This window comes from Rhea pennata, chromosome 11 (assembly GCF_028389875.1).
Source record: "Rhea pennata isolate bPtePen1 chromosome 11, bPtePen1.pri, whole genome shotgun sequence".
Lineage (NCBI taxonomy): Eukaryota > Metazoa > Chordata > Aves > Rheiformes > Rheidae > Rhea > Rhea pennata.
In genome coordinates, this window is record NC_084673.1 from 23,089,454 (window position 1) to 23,114,338 (window position 24,885).

The 24,885-nt window shown below is 58.1% G+C and overlaps 2 protein-coding genes across 5 annotated transcripts; one reads left to right on the forward strand and one right to left on the reverse strand.

The window, feature by feature from the left end:
* The first annotated feature begins 2,210 nt into the window (after nucleotides 1-2,210).
* Nucleotides 2,211-6,488, forward strand: CCNB3 (cyclin B3). Its single transcript, XM_062584782.1, has 11 exons — nucleotides 2,211-2,378; nucleotides 2,476-2,559; nucleotides 2,795-2,913; nucleotides 3,297-3,378; nucleotides 3,776-3,874; nucleotides 4,050-4,142; nucleotides 4,436-4,573; nucleotides 5,078-5,248; nucleotides 5,689-5,838; nucleotides 6,131-6,261; nucleotides 6,419-6,488. The coding sequence occupies exons 1-11, from the start codon at nucleotides 2,286-2,288 to the stop codon at nucleotides 6,486-6,488; spliced, it is 1,230 nt and encodes a 409-aa protein (XP_062440766.1). The 5' UTR covers nucleotides 2,211-2,285.
* Nucleotides 6,489-6,917: 429 nt separating this feature from the next.
* On the reverse strand, nucleotides 6,918-22,293 carry DGKK (diacylglycerol kinase kappa). 4 transcript variants are annotated; one of them, XM_062585055.1, is made up of 28 exons: nucleotides 22,274-22,293; nucleotides 21,856-21,936; nucleotides 21,453-21,557; nucleotides 20,855-20,987; nucleotides 20,506-20,612; nucleotides 19,911-20,036; nucleotides 19,364-19,466; nucleotides 16,054-16,216; nucleotides 15,822-15,930; nucleotides 15,355-15,494; nucleotides 15,059-15,140; nucleotides 14,381-14,472; nucleotides 14,058-14,157; nucleotides 13,642-13,882; nucleotides 13,284-13,385; nucleotides 13,052-13,151; nucleotides 12,377-12,484; nucleotides 11,465-11,561; nucleotides 11,246-11,353; nucleotides 10,919-11,032; nucleotides 10,479-10,613; nucleotides 10,008-10,174; nucleotides 9,538-9,655; nucleotides 9,365-9,451; nucleotides 9,119-9,235; nucleotides 8,900-9,011; nucleotides 7,986-8,116; nucleotides 6,918-7,393 (listed from the first exon to the last, which is right to left on the reverse strand). In XM_062585055.1, the coding sequence occupies exons 1-28, from the start codon at nucleotides 22,280-22,282 to the stop codon at nucleotides 7,319-7,321; spliced, it is 3,162 nt and encodes a 1,053-aa protein (XP_062441039.1). In that variant the 5' UTR covers nucleotides 22,283-22,293; the 3' UTR covers nucleotides 6,918-7,318. The 4 variants fall into 4 exon arrangements, with proteins under 4 accessions (XP_062441039.1, XP_062441038.1, XP_062441037.1 ...); XM_062585054.1 differs by having other exon boundaries at nucleotides 7,986-8,113; nucleotides 9,119-9,451; XM_062585053.1 differs by having other exon boundaries at nucleotides 9,119-9,451.
* Nucleotides 22,294-24,885: the final 2,592 nt, after the last annotated feature.

Consider the following 24,885-nt stretch of genomic DNA (forward strand, 5'->3'; position numbering starts at 1 on the left):
CACTTGGTATAACTTGTTTACAGCTCTTTCAAGCCCTCAGAGCCTGATTAGGGAAGATGTTCATGCTCATCTCCCTGTAGCTCCAAAGCTGGGTTTGGCTGCAGTTCAAGCCAAGACTCTGCCCAGAAGAGAGCTCCAGCAGCCAAGACTTTCCAAGGGGTGAGTCTGAAACAGCAGTGGTGCTGAGAACTCCTTGCAATTCACCCTGCCAGTTCTGCAGTGGGAGACCACAGCAGAAGACCTCCCAGGGGCTCTACAGGACCTTGATGCGAGAGCTGAGAGTGAAGCTTTAGCTGGTCTCTGCAGAAGGTGCAGCCTTCCTCCCATGGAGGAGTTCAGGGGGTGAATCCGTGCCACTTCGGCCACTGTTATACTGTCATAGCTGCTGTGGACAGTCAACCCAGGCAGTAGGTTTTGGGTGGCAGGTGGGAGCCCTCCTTGTACTGACCCCACGGTCAGCCAGATGGGCAGTTAGCTGTGCAGCCAGCTGTGGGCATGTATTTGATGCTCTCTTCAATAATTGTCCATGATTGCACTTGGACTTTTTTCTATCAAACATGGGCATCTCCGAGGTAGGAAGCCAGGGGAACATGTTCTGGAAGGAAGAAGAGAGATGAAAGAATTAAACACACCGGGAAAACTGGTCCAGCCTGAGGAGCTGCCAGCACTGCACTTGGTGCGCGGTGCATTGCTGCAGGTGTTGGGCGGACGCGGTGCCAGATGCAGCTGCTGTGCTGTCGCGCTCCTGTCCCATGCTGAAAAAGAGACCCTGCTTTGATAAGGATCTCCCTGTCTGGCCCGATTTCCCCCAGCCGCTTCCCTGCTGGCCCCGCAAAGCAGTGGGTTGAGGAATGGAGATGCAAAAGTGGCTCTGGCCAGCCTTTACAAACCTGCTGGCTTCAGGAGCTCTGCCTGCCCACCAGTGCCGCCAGGCACCCATGGGCGCCAGCTGGTTGCGCGGGCAGTAATGGGCACCACTGGGTTGCACTTGCACTTGCAGCAGCAGGGAGGGTCTGTGCTGGGTGCCCCAGGCCTCCCTCCTGCCCCCCGTGCCTCCCCTGCTCCCAGGTCGGGGTCGGGGCTGCCCTCTGGGCCCAGCTCGCCCCAGGGATCCTTTGTGCCTGGGCTTGTTCTCCTGCAGCGCCCGAGAAGCTGGAGGAGGCCAGAGCACATGCAGTGAGCTGGCTGGACTCAGCTGCGATGCCAGGTCTCCTAAGGGAGGCGATCGGGGAGCTGGCTGCAGGGCACAAGCCTGCAGCAGGGCTGGGGGGGACAGGCCCCTTGTGGGGAGGCAGCCAGGGCTGCACAGCAGGGCCGAGGCGGGGGGTAATGAAGAAGGGGCGAGGGGAGAGGAAGGGGAGGTAGACAGATGTGCAGGGGGGTGCAGTCCCAGACAGATGTGCAATTTGGGGGATGGGCAAGGCACAGGCAGATGTGTAGCTGGAGGGGGCCACACCTGTACAGATGTGCAGTTGGAGGTGAGGCATGGACAGATGTGCAGCGGAGGTAGGCGCAGACGACGCGCCGCCGCGCAGGCTCGGACAGATGTTCAGCGGGGGGGGGCGGCCCGACAGCTGTGCGGGGGCACCACGCGCTCCCGCGGCGCCCGTCCGTGCGCTGCCACTTTAAGATCGATTTAAACCCGAGCCTTACCCAGCCAATCGGAGAGAGGCTTGGGCGCCCTTGCCCCCGCCCCCTTCGGCACCGCCCTTCCCCATTGGGCAGCGCGGCCGAATTTTAAACTCTCCGCGCCCGCCCCCTAGTAACCGCATCGCGGCCCGCGCGCTGATTGGCTGCCGCTCGGCCAGTGCCGGCCGCCGTCGCCGGGCTGCTACTTTCAAAAGAGCCGGGGCCAGGGCGGCGGCGCGGCGCGGCGGCGGCGCAGGTGAGCGGGGCCCGGCCCGGCCCGGCCCGGCCCGGCCCGGCCCGGCCCGGCCCGGCCCGGCCCGGCCCGGCCCGGCCCGGCCCGGCCCGGCCCGGCCCGGCCCGGCCCGGCCCGGCCCGCGGAGTGGGGCCCGGGCCAAGGATCCTTTCCCGAGGCGTGGGGCCTCTTCCCCGGGGTCCCTCTGGGGCTGCCCCTACGGGCCAGCCCATGTGCCGCTCAGCGCGGCCGCCACCGGGGTCGGTCCCTGCTGCCTCCCCGGCCCTCGGAGGAGCAAGCTCCCTGCGGCCCCCTGGCATCCCCTTTCTGTGCCTCGGTTTCCCCCGGTCGGGGGCAGCCAGGCGCTGGTACCAAGCCCCGCTCTGCCTTGCAGCTGTGCTTGCAGAGAGGCTGACGGGAGGCAATGCCGGTGCCACGCAACGCCAAGACACTGGGCACCAAGCAGCCCCGAGCGGGCAAGGCGGGCAGCGTGACAGAGAATGGCAAACCTGAGAAGGTAAGCCCTCCGCGGGGTGGGGGACAGTGGCTAGGAGGTGTGGGGGTTCCTCTGCGGCAGCTGGTCCCATTGCCATGTCCCACCGCTTGTGTTGCAGGAGGAGAGCTGTCAAGCGAAGAGGTCCCCGTCCTCTCCTCAAGGGGGGCCCAAGAAAAGGTCGGCATTTGGGGACATCACAAATGTGAGTGCTTCTTTGGGGTGAGAGGGTTTCTGTGTTCCCTCTGAGCCCTCTATAGGAGCGAGGCTGGCTCTCCAGGGTATCCTCCTTCTGCTCATGGAACAGAGGGTGTCAGGGTGTCTTGTGCCCCGTTGTGGGGTGAATGGGTTTGCTTCCAGGCTGTGTGGAAGGATTCACCACCTCTTGCTTTGCTTCCCTCTATGCACCTTTCTGTATGTCCTAATTTCCCTCAAAACAGGCTCACAAAAGCCAGACAGTGATGGGGAAGAAGGAAGCCGTGAAAGCTGGGCCACGTAAGGTGCAGAAGGCACCAGTTGTCCTTGGGGTTGCAAAGAACAATGAGATTAACCTGAAAAAGTGAGTACCCAGGTGAGATGGGGGACAGGGATGGTGGGGGGGGGGAAACACTGGAGGCAGCACCTGGGATCCAACTCTGGAGGGGATGGGAAAGAGGAAGCAACAGTGAGGGAACTTCCTCGGGGATGTGGAGTCCATGGGCTGGTACCCTCAGCCCTCGGAGAAGGGACATGCTGCATTGTTGATTCATGGCACTAGCTGCTGCAGGTTGCCATGTAGGGCCAGGAGCTACATGGGCAGGGGGCAGTGGATAGCTGGGTCTATGAGAGTATTTTAGAAGCTGTTGAGCCACTTCCTGAAGTGAACAAGGGGCTGGAGGACCACTTAGAGTTGGGAGGTGTGGGTTCCCATCCAGTGGTGACTTATGCTCTTGTCCCATTCAGATCAATGAGAAAAACTCCCCTGACAGAGACTCCTGCAGAGCCCAAGAAGGTTCCTGTGCCAGAGGAGCCTCAGCCTGTGCAGGTACCACAGTTGCCCAAGGAGAGGGCAGGGATCCTGGAGTGCAGCCTGGCTCCTGGTCTCATCCTGATCTTGCTGGTGATGCAGGCCTGTGGCTGTTGCCAGTGGTGCTGGGGCCCCAGGCAGTGCTTTGAATTTCAGAGATGAGCCCAGTGTGACAGGAGCTGGGGATATGCACCCCATGCCTTCTTCCTTCAAACATCTCTTCTGGGAAAGAGCAAGGTGGGGGCTGCTGGGCAAGTGAGGCAGAGCGGTCAGGCAGATTGGGGGTGGGGAGCTGTTAGAGGTGCAGTTGCATTGCCTTGAAGGGGTGACCTCCTCCCCAGGCACCCTGCAGATCCATGCCCACTTCTCCTCGTTACAGCATGCGGCTGCCCCTCATTGATGGCTATCCTTACAGGTGCCAGCAGTAGAGGACATAGACAAGGAGCAGCTGGGTGATCCTTATGCCAGTGCGGAGTACGCCAAGGAGATTTTTGACTATATGCGAGAGAGAGAGGTGGGTGCTGAGTGCAATGGAAGGCTGAGCCAGGCAAGGTTGCCCACCCTCAGGGAGCAGCCAGCATGCTGCCCAGAGGCTCTTGAGCACCTGGCAGTAGTGGGCATGTCACCACTGCACCTTATTTTGGGGTAGAGGGTGTCTAGCAAGACCCTAACAACCCCTGCCTTGACAGGAGAAATTTGTGCTCCCCAACTACATGGAGAAGCAGCCAGACATCAGTGGGGACATGCGGGCCATCCTGGTGGACTGGATGGTGGAAGTGCAGGTACATCAGCCTGGGGAGGAGTCCTGACCCTTCAGAGCAGCCCCTTGCCCTGGGTGAGGGTCAGGGCATTTCACATGGGGCTGCCTCACTTAGGTAGAGGCTCCTTCTGAGTTCCCAGGGCAGAGCTGATCTGCTCCCTGCCACCCCAAGCTGGAGATGAGTCTGCATGACCCTACTCCCAACTTGGTCCTGTTGGTACCTCTCTAGCCCTTATGGAGGATTTTGCAACTTGGCTTGGAGAGGCAGGGGTGGCCTGGCTCCTGTGTGACTTCCCACTGCTTGCATCTTTGCAGGAGAACTTTGAGCTGAACCATGAGACGCTATACTTGGCTGTAAAGCTGGTGGACCACTATCTGGTGGAGGTGGTGAGCATGAGAGACAAACTGCAGCTCATTGGCTCTACGGCCATCCTCATCGCCTCCAAATTTGAGGTGACTCCTTGCAGTGTGCTGCATCAAAGTGCTAGGGGGAGAAAGGGCTGTATGTTTCCAGCCTTCTGTAGCTGTGAGTTATGGAGAAGGCCAGGATATGATGTGTCAGGCCACTGCTAATGAGGGATGCCAGAGTGGCTTATCTGTTCAGGTGAAACCTCCTGGGGCTGTGAATGCAGGCCAGATGGACTGGATTCTGCCTACTGGTGACCTGGGTCTTCTCTCTGCAGTGCAGAGACCACCAGGACACTTGAGTTCATCCTGTACAAGCAGTACTAGGAGCTAGAGGGTGGTCAGTGTGGCTATGGAGGAAAAGGGCTGAGGCGACACAAATAAATGCTGCCTCTGTTTTCATGAGACCTGCTGAACATCATAACGGTCCTTTCAGGACCTAGCAGGGCAGCCCTTTATGGGACTTGCAAACCATAAGGCTTTGTACCTCCTTGCAAATGGTAGGATCCCCTGAGTATTGGCAGGGTGAGTTCCTGTTAGGCTACTAAGCAGGTTGTGCCCTGGCAGGAGCGGTGCCCCCCATGTGTAGATGATTTCCTGTACATCTGTGATGATGCCTACAAGCGGGAAGAGCTCATCGCCATGGAGATGAGCATCCTTCGCACACTCAAGTTCGATATCAACATCCCCATCCCCTACCGGTTCCTGCGACGCTTTGCCAAGGTGGGTACAGCGAGTGAATGAGCTGGTGTTACAGCCATGGGGTGCTTGTGCCTCTGAGCCCCCTCCCCCCCCCCCCCTTATGTTGCCTTCCCTTCAGGAGGGGACTCTTGTGCTTCACAGCGTCCACCAGACAGGCTAGAGTCAGGTGCTATACCTGTTTCTGCTGCCTGCTGAGGCTGTGGTCTGGTCTGCCTGGGTGTAGATATGCACCCCTGCAGCCTTGGGCAGGCCATGCACCAGCCCTATCCCCTCCTGCCAGTAGGGAGAGTTTGGCCAGGTCCACTCCAGCAGATGTGGAAACAGTACTGGTGTAGGACAGCCTATGTAATACCACAGCCCCAGGACTGTGGGCCCCCATGGCAGCAACATGTTCTGGATCCCCAAAAGGCCAGAAAGCGTTGCTCAAAAGGCTGAGCCTTTCTCTGTCTGCCCGAGTCCAGTGCGCCCGTGCCAACATGGAGACCCTGACACTGGCCCGCTTCCTCTGCGAGATGACCCTACAGGAGTATGACTACGTCCGGGAAAGCCCTTCCAAGTTGGCGGCCAGCTGCCTGCTCCTGGCACTCACCATGAGGAACCTCGGTGGCTGGGTGAGTGCCACCTGGCTCTGGATGCCCTGGCACCTTCCGAGGGGCTGCACAACCAGCTCTGCCCCTTGGCACAGATGTACCACAGGATGCGCAGCACTAGGCAGGCCTGTGTGCTGGGGCAATGCTGGTTCAGCTGGCACCGCGCTATGTGCTGCAGATGGTACTCATCGACCTGCACAGCAGAAGGGAGATCTTACCTCATTCTTGTGGGGCTGGAGCTCAGGGCTGGGGAGAAGATGATGGCTGTGGCTTAGCAGGGAGGACCTAGCTCACCCTCTCTGTCCCTTTGCAGACCCCCACACTGGAGTACTACAGTGGGTACTGCTCCCAGGACCTGCATCCTCTAGTGAAGAGGTTGAACTTCCTACTCACATATCAACCCCATGACAAATTGAAGGCTGTGTGGACCAAGTACTCACACAGGTGAGTGGTGGGGGCTCTGTCCTCTGCCCGTTCCCTTGGTGGAACTGCAAAGGCTGGCACCAGGAGTGCAGGTCCTTGGGAAGCAGGGGCACTGTGGCAGGTGGCAGTGGGGTGTCAGGGCTGAGACTGAGCTCTAAGATGCTGTGGCTCCTTTCAGGGTCTTCTTTGAAGTTGCCAAGGCCACCCCCATGGACATGCTGAAGCTGGAGGAGATACTGAAGAGCTAGCCCTGCCTCTGTAAATAGCCTGTAAATAGCTAGGTGCTCTTTGGCATCAGAGCACTGTGTATATAGATAGCACGATTGTTTTAATTAAATGGGAGGGAGTGGGAGGGTGGGAGAAAAAAAAAGGTCATGTAGAACTGTCAATAAAATATTGTGTACATGTCCTGTGTGCTGGCAGTGGCTCCTGGGACAGGGGTTGCCAAACCCTGGTAGGCACTGGATATGGCACATGGGTAGAGGTTATACTGAGCCTCTGAGCTGTGATTTCCCTCACTGTCTTGTCACACTTAAGGGCTGGAGGGAGGAAGGTGTGAGAGCAGGAAGAGCAGGAGTGAGGGCTGGAAGAGGCCAGGTGTCCATCACCTTTCCCCCCTGCTTTGTTTCCCTGAAACAATGACACTACACAAGCAGCAGCAATAAATATCTCTTCTCCAAGTATTTACACAGCTTAAATACCCACATCAAGGAGGTGGCGGGGGGGAGGGGGTCTTTGCTTTGGCCCCAGCTTGGGCCTACGTACAGTGGCCCAGGCCCTCTGGTTCCCGTAGTGACCCTACTGTGGGCCGAACAGGCGTGCTGCATCGCCTACTGGACTGCATCTCCACTTTAGTGTCTCCAGCCCCATAGGCTTGGGAAGAAGCAGCAGCTCCAGGGATGCTGGGGGACGAACAGACAAAGCAAGGCAAGCAGGAATGCTCCACACACATGGGGCACGCTGGGGATCTGGGCTCCCCCCTTCTGGTACCCAGCCCCTGGGCACCAGTCCCTAGGGGCTAGAGGTCCTGAGACAGGGGCCCAGCGCACAGGTTTGGCTGCCATGCTGAGCCCTCACTCTAGGGCACACTGCTGAGCTCCTTAATGGCCTGGAGGATTCTCTTCATGTGGCCCACTTTGGTGATCCCCAGGTCCTGTAGGGAGGAGAAAAGTAGGTTGGCTTTCTTGTAGTATGAGCCCTTGGCTCAGGTTTCCCCTGACCAGGGAAATGGAGGGGCAGAAAGGAAAGGCTATAAAACCCGGCTCCCTGCGCGAGAGTGTGGTCAAGCCCTAAAGTGACCTGCTGCCACGTTTACTGGGAACTTCTTGTCCTGCTTGCAAGCACTTCCCCATGCAGCCAGAGGGTACAGCAGGAGTCCTTCACCCCCTTTGCAAGCATTTTCCTGTGCAAGCAGAGAGCCTTACCAGGAGCCTTTCATCTTCCATGTAAGCATCTCCCTCCAAGCATCCCTCCATGCCCAGATGCAGGGGGACAGCAGCATTTTGCAAGCCAGTGATCCCAAAGCAGGAGTCCTCCCGCTTCCAGCTGCTGCCCACATGCAAGCAAGTGCAAGCCATGCCAGGTGAGCCCTGCAGCACTTTGTGCTGGGGAGCAGGAGAAGTGCATGCCTTCCCATAACATCCCCATGCCTGGCTGAGGGAGGGGAGGAAGAGGAGTGAGCTGGGGTACAGGTGCTTCCCAGGCTGGGAATCCTTTATTGGGGGGGGGGATGAGGTGTCTTGTACCTTCAGGTCTCTCCTCTCCAGCAGGATCAACTCTGAGCCCTGGATGTCATGACGGACAAAAATGTCTCTGTATTCCCCTAAACCGAGTGCCTCCAGCCAAGCTGCCACCTCCTCGGAGCCCCATTTGTCTGCTAGCAGGGAGGAAAACCACAGATGTCCAGTGAGCCCTGCTGGAGGCAGCTGGATGCAGCTGGCTGAAGCAAGACAAGCAACAGGCACCATCTCCCAGCCCAGCTTTGGCCTGAGGTCACAGGCAGCTCAGGTTGGAGAGAAGATTTCTCCTCTTCTTAGTTTACTTACAAAGCATCTGTATTTTTAACTTTGCCTTTCTCCACTTCAACAAGGCCCACAGCTGTGGAGCAGGGGCTTACCCATGGGGCTGGCATGAGCTTTACCAGAACCCACTTTTCTCCCACCTGTAGCGGAGGTGGTGGAGTTATGGTGCTGGGGGGCTCTGCACATACATTGGGGGGAAAAGTTAAGCTCCAAGGGGCTGCTAGCGACAAATGTGATCTTGTGGCACCCCTGTATGGCTGGGAGGGTTCTGCCAGCCTCCTTGGGGTAGCATGCTATGCTCCCTCTGCGGCAAGCCCAGGCCTGGAGCAGCCTGAGCTAGTGGTAGAGCAGCAGTAGGATGAGTTGATGCATGGCAGATACCCCATAATGTGCCAGCAAGACAAGGCTGACCTTCTCCTGCTAGTTGTCCAATCACTAACCCTTACGGCTGGTGGAATCATCTCTCTGCTGCTAGAATCAAGACATCTGATTGACCCTTCACTGAGGGGTCTAGGGTCCCCAGGCCACCTGGTCTGAGCCTATCTGAAGAGACTCAGCCCCTCAACCCTTGCATACAGGATTGATGGCCAGGACAGTTCAAGCTCCCTTCTCCCACCCTGGTGTAAGACCCCCTTTACCTGGGAGGATGCTGTTGGATTTCTGCTTTGGCACCTTGTCTTTATCTTTCCTGGGCTTGGGGATGTTGAGGCGAAGCTTGAAGCTGCCCTTGTTAGCTGTTCCAACGTTCTCCTATGAGGAAGAGGGATGGGAGCGTTGTGGAGAGGGAGCAGGAGCCGGATGGTCCTCCATCCAGTGTGGCCTTGGAGGCTGAGCCCCCTCAACTGCCACGCACCCACCTCCTCAGCAGAGTGGGTGATGGGGGACAGCCAGTGGATGTCTAGCAGCCTCTGCAGCTCCTGGCCAAGCACGCTCAGAGGACCCTGCAGTGCCTCCTCCTCCTGTGGTGAGTCCAGCTGCGGGGGACAGGGACCGTCCCCAGCCCCTCTGCCATGCGCTGGGGCACTGGCCAGGGGCTCGGTACCCTGCTCCAGCAAGGATCCCTCCACTGGGGGGCTTGGGGTGTTATCTGACCCTGCACTCACCGCCTTCCCTTCTAGGAACGCCCTGGTCTCAGTATACAGTGCCTTGATGCTCAGCACCACCTCCACAGCGGCATTCCTGCTGAGAAACTGGAAGAAGGCAGGATTCCTGAGCACCTGGGCCCAAGGCTGGTAGGGCCAGGGGTCCAGCCCTTCTCCCCACAGCCCCAACTCACCTCCGGGCTGCCAGCGGCCTTGTTGGACAGAGTCTCACTCAACGCCATTGAGCTAGTGTTGACTGCATGCGCTAGCTCCTGCTCCATAGCTTTGTGAGCCTTGGCGGCCTCATGGATCCTGTGGGCGAGACAAGTCACAGCTTATGGGATCTTTCAGCCCCAGCTGCAGGGAGAAGGGCTGGACAGACATCCCATGAGCACTGGAAGTGGATGCATACCCCACCTCCCCAGGTAGCTGAGCAGGGCAAGGGAGCCCAGCTCTGCAACCTTCATGGCCCAGCAGAGAGGGATCCGGGAGATTTAGGGGGACATTAGGCAGGCAAAGCATCTCTCTCCCCCATACACCATGTGCCTGCAGTGACGCCTCCCTCCCTTGCAGCTCTCAGTGCTTGCAGCGCCGCATCCGACCCAGCGCACTCGATGTCTGCAGTAAAGCCTCCGTACGCACACCCCGATACCCACAGCCTGACCTAGCAATGAGGGTCTCGGCAACCTGCGAGACCTGCAGCAAGAGGGCAGCCTCCTCATCTGTCAGGTACTCCATGGACTGCTGGGAGCTGAGTCGGGGCCGGGTGGCTGCTCGGTAGCTCTCCCCTTTCTGCTTGTCCTCCCAGGACTTGAGGGTGTTTTCAAATGCCTGCGGGAAGAGGCAGGCCTCAGGGTGCCAGCTAGACTTCCCTTGCCCCAGAACAGCCCGGCTTCACAGGCTACCAGGACCCCAGGCCTCAGCATGCCAACAGCTGATCCTGTCCCAAAGATGTAGGTGCTTCTGGGACAGAGTGAGACAGATGGTGAATGGGAACATGGTCCCATGCATGGCAAGTGGGGCCAAACGAAGGCAGAAGGGCTTTTCCTGGAGGTCCTGTGGACATCTGGTCCAGGCCCAACCCAGAGCAGGGCTAGCCCCGAGCCCCCTGGACAGGCCGGAGGGCAAATCTCACCCGATCTCTTGTCAGCATCTGGGCTCGGTTCTTGTGCTGGATCTTGATGATTCCTGGGGGCTGGATCCAGGCTTCTCCATCTACTTGCACTGGGACACCCTCATCTCCCCGGATCGTGATCTTCACCATGCGGCACTGTGGGTCAGACAGCTTGGGGCTGGCATCATAAGGCTGGCACTGCCTGCTGTGGGGTTCTGCTTGGTTCAGCATCTGTGCTGAGGCTGAACAGTCTCCTGCCACCACCTGTGACCTTTAGGTGCCAGCCACAAGACCAGAAGCTCAGCAGACCCCACCACCCACAGGACCTCTGGGGCACTGGAGCTGAGGTGTTCCAAAGCTTTCTGGCACCGCACAGTGCCTCAGCCCTGCTCATTTGTGTCACTGTGGGCACACATAGGCCACAAAGAGTCCTTTTCCCTGCTGGCCCCATCAGACCCTACCTGAGCTATGCGGTGGTGCTGGAGATTGATGACTCGCGACACAGCCATCTGGATGCTGCCAAAGACGGCCACCACCTCCAGTTTCTTGTCATCAAAGGATGGAGCCCCAAAGTTCTGTGGGGGACCAGCACAACTGAGACCCCCAAGCTGGGGTCAGGCCCAAGTATTTTGGGACCCATCCCCTCCCTCCATACCAACTACCCTTGGAACACATGGCCAAGGCAGGAAGATCCCAGATCTCTGCCCACCCTGCGGATCACAAGATCTCCAGGGTCACAGGAAGGGCAACCCATGCCCTCTTCTCTATCCCACAGCACTCACACTCACATTGTCCTCTTTGGTGCCTCCCCAGAAGTTGATGCCTCCAGCATAGCTGGGGATGTTGAGGACAGCAATTCCCTGCAGGCTGGGCAAGGAGATGGGCACTCCGTCACACTGGAAGAGAAGGCCGAGCCTGGAAGATGCCAGCCCCTGCCAGCCCTCCCTGCCCACACAGCCGCCCCCATAGCCTCGCTTGCTGGGGCACAGTTCCGCTTGCCCACATACCTCCAGCTGCACTCGCTGCTCCAGGTTCTTGTAGGTGCGCTGCAGAAGCTCCTTCGTGCCCAGCACCCCATACCACATCATATTCTTGGTGCGACTACTGCAGGGGCAGAACGGGCAAGTTGAGAGGGGCAGCAGGGTCTCCTCTGCCTTGGAGCAGCTTGTGCTCCCTCCATGGGGCAATGCACCAAACCACATGGTCTGGAACGTGGATCCTGCACCCTGCACCTCAATCCATGGGGGCTACCACACTGCCTACCCTGGTCTGCAGCCAGTAATAGCACAGCCTTGCCAAGGGCAGCAGTTCGCTGCCCCCTTTGCAGCCAGAGCCCAGCAGCCTTGACAGCTCAGGCACCCAAAACCAAGGACTGAATCACCCCAGCATTGTTTCAGGCACTGGAGGAAAGGGACAGGGCAGGAACCAGCTTTTCAGTTCCCTTTCAGGCTTGGACTCCAAATGAGATTAGACCCAGCACATTCCTGCTCTGTACCTCAGTTTCCCTGTTTTCAGGACAGATGCTGCCTGGCACCTTCTAGGAGATGCAGGATGCAGTGCTTGGCATCCAGGCTTGCTAAAAACCCAGTTCTGTGCTGCCATGGCAGGATCTCACCCATCTAGGTGCAAAAGTAAACCCTGCTGAGCACCTCCAGTGCACACTCGGATCCAGCAAGGGTTTACCCCAGGCCCCATGGGCCTCCATAGCAGGAGTCTCACAGCAATCCTTCCCCTTCCCAGGGTGAGTGTGTCACCATCTGCATCCAGAGGTGCTTATGCACCAGCACACTAGCTCTGGGTGCAGCCCTGAGCTGACCTCCTGGTTCCTGGGATCCAGACAGTCCCTTTGGTTTGGGAGCCCCCAAATCAGAGATCTGAGAGGAGACTATGCCAGCATTTTTGCTGGGGGATCAGCCAACCTGCATTTCTTGGGATGCTCATCTCGTTTGTTGTTGAACTCCAGGGAGATCTTCGCATCCAGGCCGATGCCGAAGTAGTTATTCATAACACATTTCTCAGAGAATTGGCTGAAAGCAGCAGACAGGGAAGGCGGGTTGGAAGAGAGCCATACATGGGTGATTGCTGGGGTGGAACTGGGAAATGGGAGCAGAATAAAAATAGCCAGTGTTGCAACGTGAGCAAGGGGAGGGGTTTTGGTGTGGACCAGGAAAGGGCTGCCAGTACCAGGCACAGAAAAGCTCTACCCTGGCAGAGACCTACTAGCTGTGGCCACTTTGGTCCCCCTTTTGTGACACCCACTGAGCACCTAGGACCTGGCTGGAGGGGATCCAGTGCTCTCAACTTCAGCATCTACAAGATACTGGCCAGGAGGTTGCCAGCATGAAATGCAGCAGGCGCTGGCTCACATCACCAGGAGAGGGCTGGCACTTTGGCACTGCAGTGCCAGGGAGGGCTTGGGGCAGGGGGCACCTGTGACACTACGTGGAGGATGCCTGAGTGCAGTTCTGTTCTCAGAGGAAGCACGGGCCAGTGGTTAAAGATGACCACTGGACTGCCCACTTGTGCTCCCCGCTGCATGAGGGGCATGTATGGACAGCCCAAGAGCCCTGTGGAGGGGCCAGCCTTTGACTCACAGGGCACTGGGGTCTTCAGGGAACTGCAAAGTGCTGAAGGTATCAGGCCTGTCGAGGATGATGGAGGAGGTTGCAGAGGTCACTGTCTCCCGCCGTGAACCTGACCAAAGCAATAGAGGAGGCAGCTAGTAAATTTGCTCTTATACTGACCTCCTGGAGCCCATCCCATCCCAAGACTCAGTCAGGTGCCACCTCAATGCCCCGCACACAACTTGCCCAGTTAGAGCCTTACTGAGCCTCTCCGTCTCCTTGTTGTACTCCTCCGAGCTGTCCTTCTTGGTGGGGCCCATGGTGCCACAGTAGGCTTGGGTCTGCTTGTTCTGCTCATCCACAGCTGGGCGGAAACATAGGTATCACCGCATGTTCGGGGCAGTCCGCCCGCCCGCACCCACAGGTCTGCTCTCTCCTGGGTGCTTGCCCCTCTGTGCCCAAGTGCAGCCTCCCAGGCTCTGGTGCTGCCTTACCCGGCACTGCGAGAAACAACTGCAGCCATATTCTTCTCTCACACAGGCTCAGTGCCAGGACCAGCACCAGGCAGGGCCCAGACTGTCATGTCTGCCTTGGGTTCAGGACCCTCACCACCTCCTCACCTTTCTCTGCTTGCTCAATGATTTGCCGCAGGGCTTTCTTGAGGCTGTTTGCCCGCAACATGAGTTGCTCCTTGGATTTGAAAATGCGGGGCACAGGGCTGGGGTTGAAGCCACTTTCTTTGTCGTGGTCCTTGGCATCAGCCAGCGTGGCCTGGGACATTCCCTCAGGGACCGTGATGGCTTGAGCCTCGTCGTTCAGCTCCCGCACCAGTGAGTCCAGCTTCTCGTTCAGCATGGCGCACTGCGGGATGCCCACTGCTCACACCATCCCACACTGCTGCCTGCTGCCAGCATGACATGCACGTGTGCCATGCACATCAAGAGCACAAGGTACCATGACATGTCTAGCTGGCTTCTCCACCGGTCTGGGGTCATGCCCCCAGCATGTGGGGCCCATCTCCTGTCACCCAACCCACCTTCCGTGCCATCAGCTCAGCCTCCTGCTTGTTCTCGGTAGCTCTCTTATAAGCCCTGCCGACCTCAGCCACAAAGTCATTCACGGTGCCACACAGGAACCTGCCAAGGAAAGGGGCAGGATGGCAGTAGGGGCACAGCCCGGCTGGCTGGACATGGGTGCCATCCCTTGGGGGACCATTGCGCTGAGCCTCCCTTGTGTCAGTGCTGAAGCGCCAAGATATCAGGCAGTTAGCCTGGCATCCGCGGCTGGCAATCTGGGGATTAATCTGATTCTGAGGGGGCTCAGCACCCTTGGGTGGGGTTGGGCACCCACACCCCTTACTTTGCAGATGAGATCACCACCGAGTGCTTGTCGGACTCCAGGATCTTGGCCAAGTGGAAGGCGACGGAGTCGGCGTAGTGGGAGATCTGGGCCTGGGAAGACAGGGGTCACTGCTGGGGCTGTGCTACCCCCCAGGGTGCCCCAATCCGGAGTGGAGACATGTCCAGCCCACCCTGGACCAAAGATGAAAACAACCCTCCCCAGCCCAACCCCTCTAGCCCCAAAGGCAGGCACATGGTACTCATGCTGTTGGACAGAGGGCATACTCTGCCTGCTTAGCCCTTGCAGGACACACCAGGAGGGAAACTGAGGCACACAGATAGTGAGGGAGTATATGAAAGACTCAAAAATAGCCCCTGACTCTCCTACTTTGCAGGCCAGCTCCACATCTCTGAGCTACCCTGCACCTTGGCAGATGGCAAAGCGCATTCCAGCGCAGAGGGAGGGCTCTGTGTGTGCTGAGCTGAGACTTGCCAGACTTGTTTCACTGTGCCCAACCAGCTGGTAGCCCCTCTGCCACCTCGATATCCCAAGGACCCCAGGCATGGCATCTGTAGGGGTTGCATCTTCTCTTTCACACATGTGAGCCTACTGCAAGTGCCCCCCATCTCAACTCACAGCTTGAAAGGGCATTGGCCTTTTTTCACACATAGCCCTCTGCCCCCTAGACTGGCCTACCTGGATGTTGGAGTCTCCATTCTCCTCTTCCTTCATGGCTGGGGGAGACTGCTTGGGTGCCTCGTAGGTCAACACACTCCACCTGCCAAGCAGAGACCACCACTAGCTGTCACCCATCCCAGCCACCTCCTTGCCCATCCTGGGTGCCCTGATAGGGGCAAAAGCCTGGGACGTGCAGGCAGGTAGAGAGGGTAGGAGGGTGACTGAGAGATATAGCAGATGACACTGCCAAGTGGTGAGTAGAGATGCTTCTGCCTCAGCCCTGTAGGAGCTCCAGTGCCCCACACGATACTAACCTGTCCAACATCTTTGTGGTGGCCCTTTCCAGCTTCTCTAGGATCTGCAGCAGCTGGGTGTCATCGTCACACAGGCTGCCCCAGCCCAGCACCCGTGCCAGGTCGTTGCCAGTCCCCAAGGGTAGGACACCCAGCTGGCACTGCAGGAAAAGGCCCAGGGTGCTCTGAGCAAACTGGGGGACTGCAGCAGGTCCAGCTCTGGGCACCCACACCAAGGGGTGGTAGGAACCACCTGTTACACCTCTAGCTCTGAAGCTGAGGTCCATGTTAACCAAGCACCCACTTAATGTCCCTTGCACCCAAGCACCCTAACCACGCCAGGAGTTTGCAGCACCGTGGGCATGCAGAAGGGGGCTGGCTGTCACCCCATTACCCCATGGGTGCTGCTGTTAAGGAAAAGGCTGGGATACAGCCAGCTTGCCCAGCCCCATGCCGTGTTGATGCCATGCAGCCACGCTTCCGCTCACTTGCTTGTGTAGGCCAAGGGCATCGATTTCAGAGAGGACCCAGCCCACGCTGCCGTCTCCCCCACACACCAGGATCCGGAAGGTGGAAAACTTCTGGAAGAGCCGGAGCCTGGCCAGGGGCAGGAGAGAGGGGGCTTGGGGCTGCATCATCCTCTTGCGTGGGGCCTCTGCTGATGCAACCCCCTCCCCCCCCAAGCCTGGCAGGAGAGTGAGCGCCTAGGCTGGCGCTTACCCAAGGTGCGGGCCCCCATTCATGAGGTCGAAGACTTGGGCTGGGTTGAGGAACTGCTTGAACTTGCGCAGAAACTTGACGCCCTGGTTGTCCCCACTTTTGGAGTTGACAAAGGCCAGGAGTGGGCTGGAGCAGGATGAGGGGCAGGTGGCCTTCCAGAAACCTGTAGTGACCCCACATACATGAGCCCCAAGCAGTGTCTCCATCCCTGGCTCTTCTCTCCCCGAGGACACTAAAGGAAAGACCTTAGGAAACCAGAAGCCACACAGACACCTGGACTGTGCTGTGCCCAATCTGCAGGCTGCTGGGGTCGAGAAAGAAGGATGAACAAATGGCAATTAGGATGCTCAGGAGATGGCGAGGGGAAGAATGAAGAATGAGCTGAGAGATGGCAATGGATGGGAATGGAGATGGAGCTGGGAATAGGAATGAGGATGCAGAAGGGAATGGAGATGAGGATTGAGATGGGTGTGGAGACAGAGATGGGGAGGGGATTGGAACGGGGTAAAGATGGTAATGGTGATAGCAGTGGGATGGGGAAAGGAATGGAGACAGAGATGGGAATGGGGATACAAATGCAGACGGGGAAAGGAATGGGGATTGAGATGGGAATGAAGAAAGGAATAGGGATGTGGATGTGGATGGGAATGGGGATTGGAATGGGAGTAAGGCTAGGGGGAGAGCCAAGGCTGTTCCAGGCTGGCACGAGGGGTAGATCCAAGTTTGTGCCTGCAGAGGCAGTGATGGAGCAGGGACCTAAGCAAGTCACTGAGGTGAAACCGGGGCATGGGCTGCTTCTCTGATGAGGACAGAGGTGATGGTGAGCACAGGATGGCCAATTCCTCCCTGTGACAACAATCAACCAAGACCAACCTAGACCCCCCCCCCAAAAAAAAAAAAAAAAAAAAAAAAGAGCAGGGCACGCTCTGACCCAGCAGCGCATCCCAGGGTGGCACTGGCAGAAAGCACGACCACAGGTGATAGCCTGCAGCCCACTGGTACCCACTGAGGACTAGCCACTCCAGCTCTCCCAGGACAGCTTCCTCCACAGGAAGGTGTACTGTCACCCCCAGCTCTGCTGCATGCTTGTGCAAGAGATCTGGCAGAGTGGAGGTGAATGACGCAGAGGCCTAAGGAGGCTTGGCAGCCAGCACAGTGATTTTAAAGAAATTAGATGGGGGATGAAAAGTGCCTGAGGCAGAGGAGAATCAATAGCTGGCCTGAAGCCTGCAGCCGGCTGTGGCACACCTTGTCCCGTGTCCCATCCACGGCGCCCGGGGATGCGGCCCTCCACGGCTAGTGTCCTGACTCGGGGACACTCCCACACTTGTGCCGCTGCCGCGTCCACAAGTCCTGAACCACCTGTGGCTCCGAGCATGTGGCTTGTGCATGCCCAGGCTGACCCCTAATGCGCTCCTCCTGCACTAGCCACCACTACAGCTTTTGTGCAGAGACCTCAGGCGTTTGGTAATCTAGACACATCCTGCCTGTCTGGTCTCTCCCTTCGCAGCGGCTGGGAGAGTTTGCAAGCTGCGTGGCTACATAATCACTAGCCGCGGCACTGCAGTATCTGCAAATACTGCCACAACTTCGTCCTGGCCTTCCGTGAATGCAGTGCTGAGCTCCTTCCTTCAGCCCTGCTGGGGCATCTTCTCCCCCAGGCTCCTTTAGTGGGACCCTCGCAATCCTACTGTATTGAAGCCCCCAGCCCCTCACTGCCATCCATGCACCTGGACTACCGAGGGAGCACCCAGTGAGGGGAGGTTGGAAGCTGTGGAGCCTGCAGGAGCCCTGGTGCAGCCACCCCACCACAAGCCGGGTGGCTTTCGGAGGTGGCTGAGAGAGCTCCCAGTAGGTGCTGGCGCACGCGTAGCAGCATCGCCATGGCCCGCCATGGGCCAGCTGGTGCTTCTGCCTGGCCCAGGTACCTGCTGCCACCCAGGAAAAACCGGAGCGGATCTGAGAACCAAAACACTGGGGGCTGCTGAGTCAGTGTGTGGGCTGGGAGCGGAAGAGCCTGCTGCCGATCGCACATGTACAGCGGGGGAGAAATCACAGCGGGGAGGAGGAGGGGGAGCGCCGCAGCCTCGCAGGCTTATCCGCTGCTGCGGGAGAGCCCAACCAGGGTCTGCCAGCCATGGCCCACCAGAGACGGGCCGTGGCTCCAGAGGCACAGCTGCCGGAGCCACCGCTGGCCTCGTGGAACCAGGCTGCCATGGGAGGCAGGGAGCAGCAACGCTAATAGGGGCAGAGCCCCAAGGAGACAGGTCTCTTACGACTGAAAAGAAGCCGCGTGATGGTTACCCTGACAGCATCCTGATGAGTAACGAGAAGCAGATGAGCTACCGGCTGAGGGAAGCGGCGAAAATCATTAAAGAACAAGGAAAGAAATATCTGGAGGAGAAGAACAGATTTTGCTCAGCGGAGGCCAGCTGGACCCCTCCAGAGAGGGGGAGGGAGAAGGAGGAGGGAGTCTCCCTGGGCCAGGTATTGCTTCTCTCTACCACTGTGAGGTCGGGGCAAGGAGAGCAATTCTACTCCCAGCATCTCACAGCCACCTGGACCCATTGGGGAGGCTGTGCTCCGTGTTAGAGAAAAACCAGCAAAGGTTCGGAAACAGAGAAAGAACCCAAGCAAAGCTCTCGCTTGGCTCTGTGAGATGAACAGCTCAACAGCCATCCATCTGGGGCAGCCACTGCAGGCAGAGATGGGGCTTGGGGCACGCACCTTAAACTGCACCGTAGACCCTGGCCAGGGGACAGGGCAGGTCACAGAGAGCAGAGGCACCTGCACGCCTGTGGAGCCTGTGGCAAAGGAGAGGGGCAAAGACTCTTGGCAGCTATACCAGGGGAAGGGGTGGGAAACCGCATAAAGGGTGTATAGAGAGGACTAAGCAAGCATGTGGTGTCTCAAGCCCGCAGCAGGTGCAGGAGGGGAATGACAGCCCAGAGCAAGAGTGGGCATTGACCGTGACCATGGCCACCATGAGGGGCAGGCTTGGCAGGAGCCACTATAGCAATACTTGGGGAAGAAGTACCACCCAGAGCATGGCACTGCTTCAGCCCTGGGTCAGAGCACATTGCAATAAACAAAGTTCAGCTGAGGGTGCTGCAGGGATGGACATTGACTCTGGAACCTACTGACCACAGTGCTGCTGGTGCTGTGCAGGAAAGCAAACACAGTGTCGCGATAGCCCAAAGACAGTGGAGGAGGAGCTGGAGTTCACAGGACTCAAGAGACCTTGTCTCAAACAGCCCAAGAGAAGTACCTGCCCCCTGCATCCACAGCCATTCCCTCCTCCACGACTCACCATCTGAATCGATGCTGTTCAAGGCAGTTGGTGGGATGATAGAAACCTTGTACTGGCCCAGGGGGCATCTCTTCCCAAATTGCTCCTTGCAAGCACTGTGAACCTGAGGGTACAGGACATGTGCATGAGCTGTGGCAGAAGCGAGAGGACCCAGCATCACAACCCCTGGCTTTGTTGATCACTTCCCACCAAGCCTTGGTTTCCCCAGGGATGCAACCAGAAGGAGCACTAACTTTTTAGTGGCTGATTTTTTAGTGACTGACAAGCACCACGGCTGGGAGAAGGAGGCCAGATCTAGTCTCAGCTCCAGCTCTTCCGGTGCCTGACGCAGAGCTCACACTGAGGCCATTCTTCCCAAAGTCTTGCCAAGTCTTTGCTCAGCCAATAGCCCATGAGAGCTCCAGGGGCCTCACACAGAGACCCCAACCAGCCCGCAGCTGTGCCCTGGATTGCCATGGGCCAGGGTGCACAAAGCTGTTCGAGGCAGACAAGCAATAGGGACATTGCTGCTGCCAGGGTGAGAGGCACCAGTGGGGTACGTCCTTACAATGGCCTTGCACCAGAGACACCGCCAGTCCTGCAGCCTCCGGACGCTCCCGCAGGTCCGGTCACATACAGCACAGCGTGCACTGACGGGCAGGTTCCCTTCCAGCCACTGGTGGGGCATCGCCACCTGCAAAGAGGGGCAGTCAGCCACCAATGTCCCATGCCAGTTCCCTGTGTGCCCAGGGAACAGTGCCATGGGTGACCCCTTTCCTCCAGGCATTGGGGAAAGGAGGGTAGGGGATGTCCAATAGTTTTAGCTAGCAAATCAGTACTGGAAGGTCTTATGCCTCCTCTCATCCATGCCTGCCTAGCCTCTTGCAGATGCCAGAGCCTGCGGTAGAGTAAGAGAGTGACCAGCAAGCATTCAAAGATGGTCCTGCTTGGAAAACAGTGTCCCCTGCATACCACCCTGGACAAGGTCCCCCCAGTGTCAGACCCAGAGGCCTCAGAGGGCAGGGGACACCACGGTGCCAGGACTAGCCCTGCTCCTTGTTCAGACAGTAAAAGGCCACTTGTGGCAGGTGCTCCAACACTGGCTCTTCTGTTCTGCCCGGATCCACTGCACTGGCTCCCTGACACGGAGCAGAGGTGCTTACCCCGTCCTCATCCTCGATGATTTCTGTGCCGATGGAGGCCAGGGTTGTCCACTTGCAGTTGTTGGTGGCTCTCACTGCACAGCGCTTGTGGGCCTTGAACTTGCAGACTGGGATGAAGAGTGGGTGAGGAGTAGGGATGGTCCCCCAGGGGATGTGCTCCCCTGGGCCCCAAGCCCCTGAGGCTGGAAACAGCTCCTTCCCAGCAAATCTGGCCATGGATATCACCCTGCATCACTCCAGGTCCAAGTGAGCCATCGGCCTCTCCTGGCTGGAGAGGGTCAGCCCCACTCTGGTCCCAGCCCACCCCACAGCAGGCCCTGACTCCCACCAGCTGGCTGATGATGCTTACCTTCACAAGAGAGGCCATGGGAGGTAACACCTGAGAGGGCTTCGCGGCACACGTTGCAGAAGGTGGGCCTGGCATGGGAGCAGGCGTACCAGTTGTGCATGCCCGAGAAGTGCTCCATGTTGAACTGGGTGGCCTACCGGGGCAGAGGCCTGACCCATCAGTCCCAGGGCCACGTCCAAGGCACTGGGCAGGTGTTACGGGACCCCCAGACAGCCCCATGCAGACACTCCTTCCCTCCTTACCCCCTGGCTCAGAGAACTCCCTAAGGACTGGCCAGAACTGGGTGGGCTTTGCCTGTCCCAACTCCCCCAAATGCTCCCATTCCCACTCCCATCTCTTCCTCCTACAGGTCTGGACCTGATGACAGGTTGTCCAAGCCCCAGAAGGGGAGCAGACAGAGCCCAGGAGGCCAGAGAGTTGGACACACTGGTGGAGCTCACCCTGATCTGGTGCATCAGCTCCTTGGAGCTCTTTGGCTAGGCACTCTAGCCACATGGCATGGTCCTGCCTATCCAGGTAATCCTACATCCCCTGAGCAGCTTCCTGCCCCATGGATCATCACCGATACGGCCACTCATGTGCTCATGACCTCCTTCACCTCATGGATTTCCCACTTCTGGACAGACTTCAGGGCACTTATCCAGTCTTCCATCTCCTTGCGGTTCTCTGCACATAAGATGAGCTTCCGGAAAGGCGTGATCACCTAGAAAAGCCAGGCCCCTGTGTCTCTTTGCAAAGCCACCACACAATGAGTCAGGCCCCTGCATGGCCCCCCAGCAAATCCCATGGATGTAGCACAGTCATGCACCAGCATCCCATGACTCATGCCACCTCCAGCTTCACTGCCCACTCTAATAGCATAGGAGATGAGGGTCATGTCACCACACCGGGGGGCTGCCCCATGTGCCATGGCTTTGTGCATGGAGCTGCGGAGCCTCTCCATGGGCCAGGTGCTGCAGTCAGGGTGCAGCAGCATGGCAGATGCCCTGTGACATCCTCACCGTGAAGCTGTTGTTGATGTTCTTAGTGCTGGTCTCCGCCACACTGGCATCAGATAAGTCCACCTCATCGAAGATCAGAGACTGCAGAGGAGAAATCAGAGCCCAGCTCTCAGCCTTGGAGACAGTGGCAGGTCCCAGAGTCCAAAATTATGGGCAGCAAAGCCTCCCTTCCCACAGCACTGGGGCAAAGGCAGGCACCAGACTACATGTCTGTAGGCAGACATGCATGGTCAGAGGGTGTACAGCCAGATCAACTGGCTGCCCAGGGACACCCGTGGTCTCCTCACTGGCCACATCCTTGCTCTCTCAACACAGGCATCCAGCCACTGCCATCAGTGCAGCCCAACATCTTGCTCTTGCACCCCTACTGTGGGTGGGAGGTCAAAGATCAAGGATATGAGCTCTTTTATGCTCTCACCAGCTGCATCACTCTGTGCAATTCCTTGCATGGGGACACCCACACTGTGAGAAGTGCTTGTTCATCCCAGACGTCTGCTCTGCAAGCCAGGATTTTCAAGGCCATGCCTGGACCTTCAGGGTCACACCCTACCGCTCAGCATCCTGCAAGTGCAGGGTTCGATCCCCCTTCCAGCGGCCGCTGCACCACCCCCAATTCCCAGAGGTGAGTCCTGGCAGCCTCCAGCGCTCAGCACGCAGAGGGTGCCCAGCCTACCTTGGAGTCCTTGGCATAATACAGCGTCCTGCCCCGCAGCTTGAAGTATCGCCTCTTCCACCTCTGGAAGGAGCTCGTCTGCTTCAGCAACAGCCCCTCCTTCACACTTTTCTGCACAGAGACCACAGAAATGCATGAGCTCCTGCAGTGCAGCCCTTTCCCGAGCTCCAGGGAGCCCTCAGCCCCAACAAAGACCCTCCAGCGATGCTGTTCCTTTACAGTCCTGTGTCCAGGAGTAAAATACTGCCCAGAGCAGCAGGGTGGGACACTATGGGGATCACACTGAGCTGGATGTATGTGGGATGGGATGTCCAGGGATGCCAAATCTGGCATCATGGCCAGCACGTGGCACACAGAGGGGCCATAAAGCCAGCATAGCCACCACACAGGGGGCTACGTGGGATCTCCAGCCTTCGCCCCGTCACATGACAGCAGTGCCTACCTCCCAGCTCCCCTACAGCACGGTTGGCCAGCCGCATGCCCACACACAGGCTTTCTCCCTGCAGCCGGTGTGAGGGCAGAAGTGCTTTCCACAGCTTCTGCCTGGGCAGGTGCAGCCCCAGCACCTCTGGCACTGGCTGAAGTGCTCAGAACCAGGGCTGCCCCATGTCCAGATGGGTCTCACCAGTGCCAAACAGCGATAGTAATGATACCCCTTGCCTGCTGGCTGCACCCTGGGCACTGGCTGTTTTTTGCATCACTCCAGGAGAGTCCAACCCTAGGACAGCCCTGCTTCTATCCCAGATGCTATGAAGATGATGCCTCTTGCTCCCTGGAGGAGGCTCCCCAATCCCACTCCTCTTGCATTAAGAGCAGCCCCACAGAGGGAGCACGGATGAACCTTGGAAGAGTTGGCAGGAGTCAAAATGCCGTTTAGTGGCATGCTGGAAGGATAGGACCTGGGGAGATGGTGCACTGGGCACCTCACCAGGCAGGGCTGAGGAAGGAGGAGAGCCCACCCTCTGCTCATACAGTCCTCCAGGACTGACCAGAGCCAGAGTGCCTAAGAGTCTGGACGCTGGATGTATGCAACAACTGCACATGGGTCATATTTTCAAAGCTGTCCCTGTGACTAGTTCCTCTGTCATGGGATTCCAGGAGCTGGTACTTTGAGGGGACACTGCCAGACATTACAGGAATGGGTGATGGGAGGTCTCCAGTAACCTAAAACTGTCCCTTTTTGCCTTCTCTGCCAGACTTCCTCTTTCCTGTCCCCAGGAGCAGCACCCAGGGGAGCCTCAACTCACTGCAGCTCCCTAGGCATGGAGGGGAGAGCAAGGCAGAGCACGGAGCTGGAGGCCAGAAGGGCTCCCTGGGAGGGGACAGCAGTGCCCCAGAGCCACTGGGATCAGCAGGACTGCTTGTTAGTGCTGGCATTACCCTGGTACAGTAGCTCTGCCCCCTTTGCACTCATTCTGCCTCAACCCCAGACCACACCATCCCCTCCTCCCCAACAGAGACCGTCTGCCACTGTGTGGTTTCTGCATGACACAGATGATGGTTAAACCCAAGGCCATGCCATCAAGCTGCCTGCCCTGGTGAGCAGAGGGCAGCAGTGTCCCTGCCTGTCCTGCAACTCCCCTTTGGGACAGATGGTTGTCCCAAAAGCTACCCATGCTCACAGGAGACAGTAAGCTGACCTGTCCTCTCTCACAGAGCAAGAACCCGATGAGAGACACCTGGGTTCAACAGGCAGGCATGAAGATGGTCTCATCATCAAGACCGGTGTTTGCATCCCTAAGAGAGGACCCTGCAATGGGGACCAACAGCTATGTGACAGGCAGAGCAAGGGGATCCCTGTAGCAGGAGGCACCCCGGGGTAGCCTGGCACTTCTGGCTCCACAGCCTGGCCTCCAATCCCAGTGTTGCTCTTCCCTCCCAGAACAACAGCACCTGCCAATATTTACCCTCCTTACAGTAGTGTTTACAAGGCTCAATTAATTAGTGTTTGCAATGCAGCCATAAGCCTCCACTGAGTGGGGTGGCCGAGATGCTCTGGCACTGCCTAATCTTTGATTGAATCTTCTTTAAACACCACCAGCAGCCCTATTCAGATGCTCCTCTGCAATTAGCCAGAATGGCAGTTGTATCAGATCCCAGCACACAATTAAATGTGTATTTAACGGTGGAATACCACCGGGCCCTGAGGGCATCACAAGAGAACCGTGGCCCTGAGACTCCGCATTATGAACCCTTATGCCACCAGCGCATTCCCTAGCTTGTGTCCTGCAAGAGCTAGTACTACAGTGCCGGTCACCCTGTGATTGCGTCCTCACTGCTAAGGGACCCCCTCTACCCTTGGGACTTTACGTCCCTCTTGAACAACTCACTCGCTTTCTGTGGGGTCTGCGATGCTC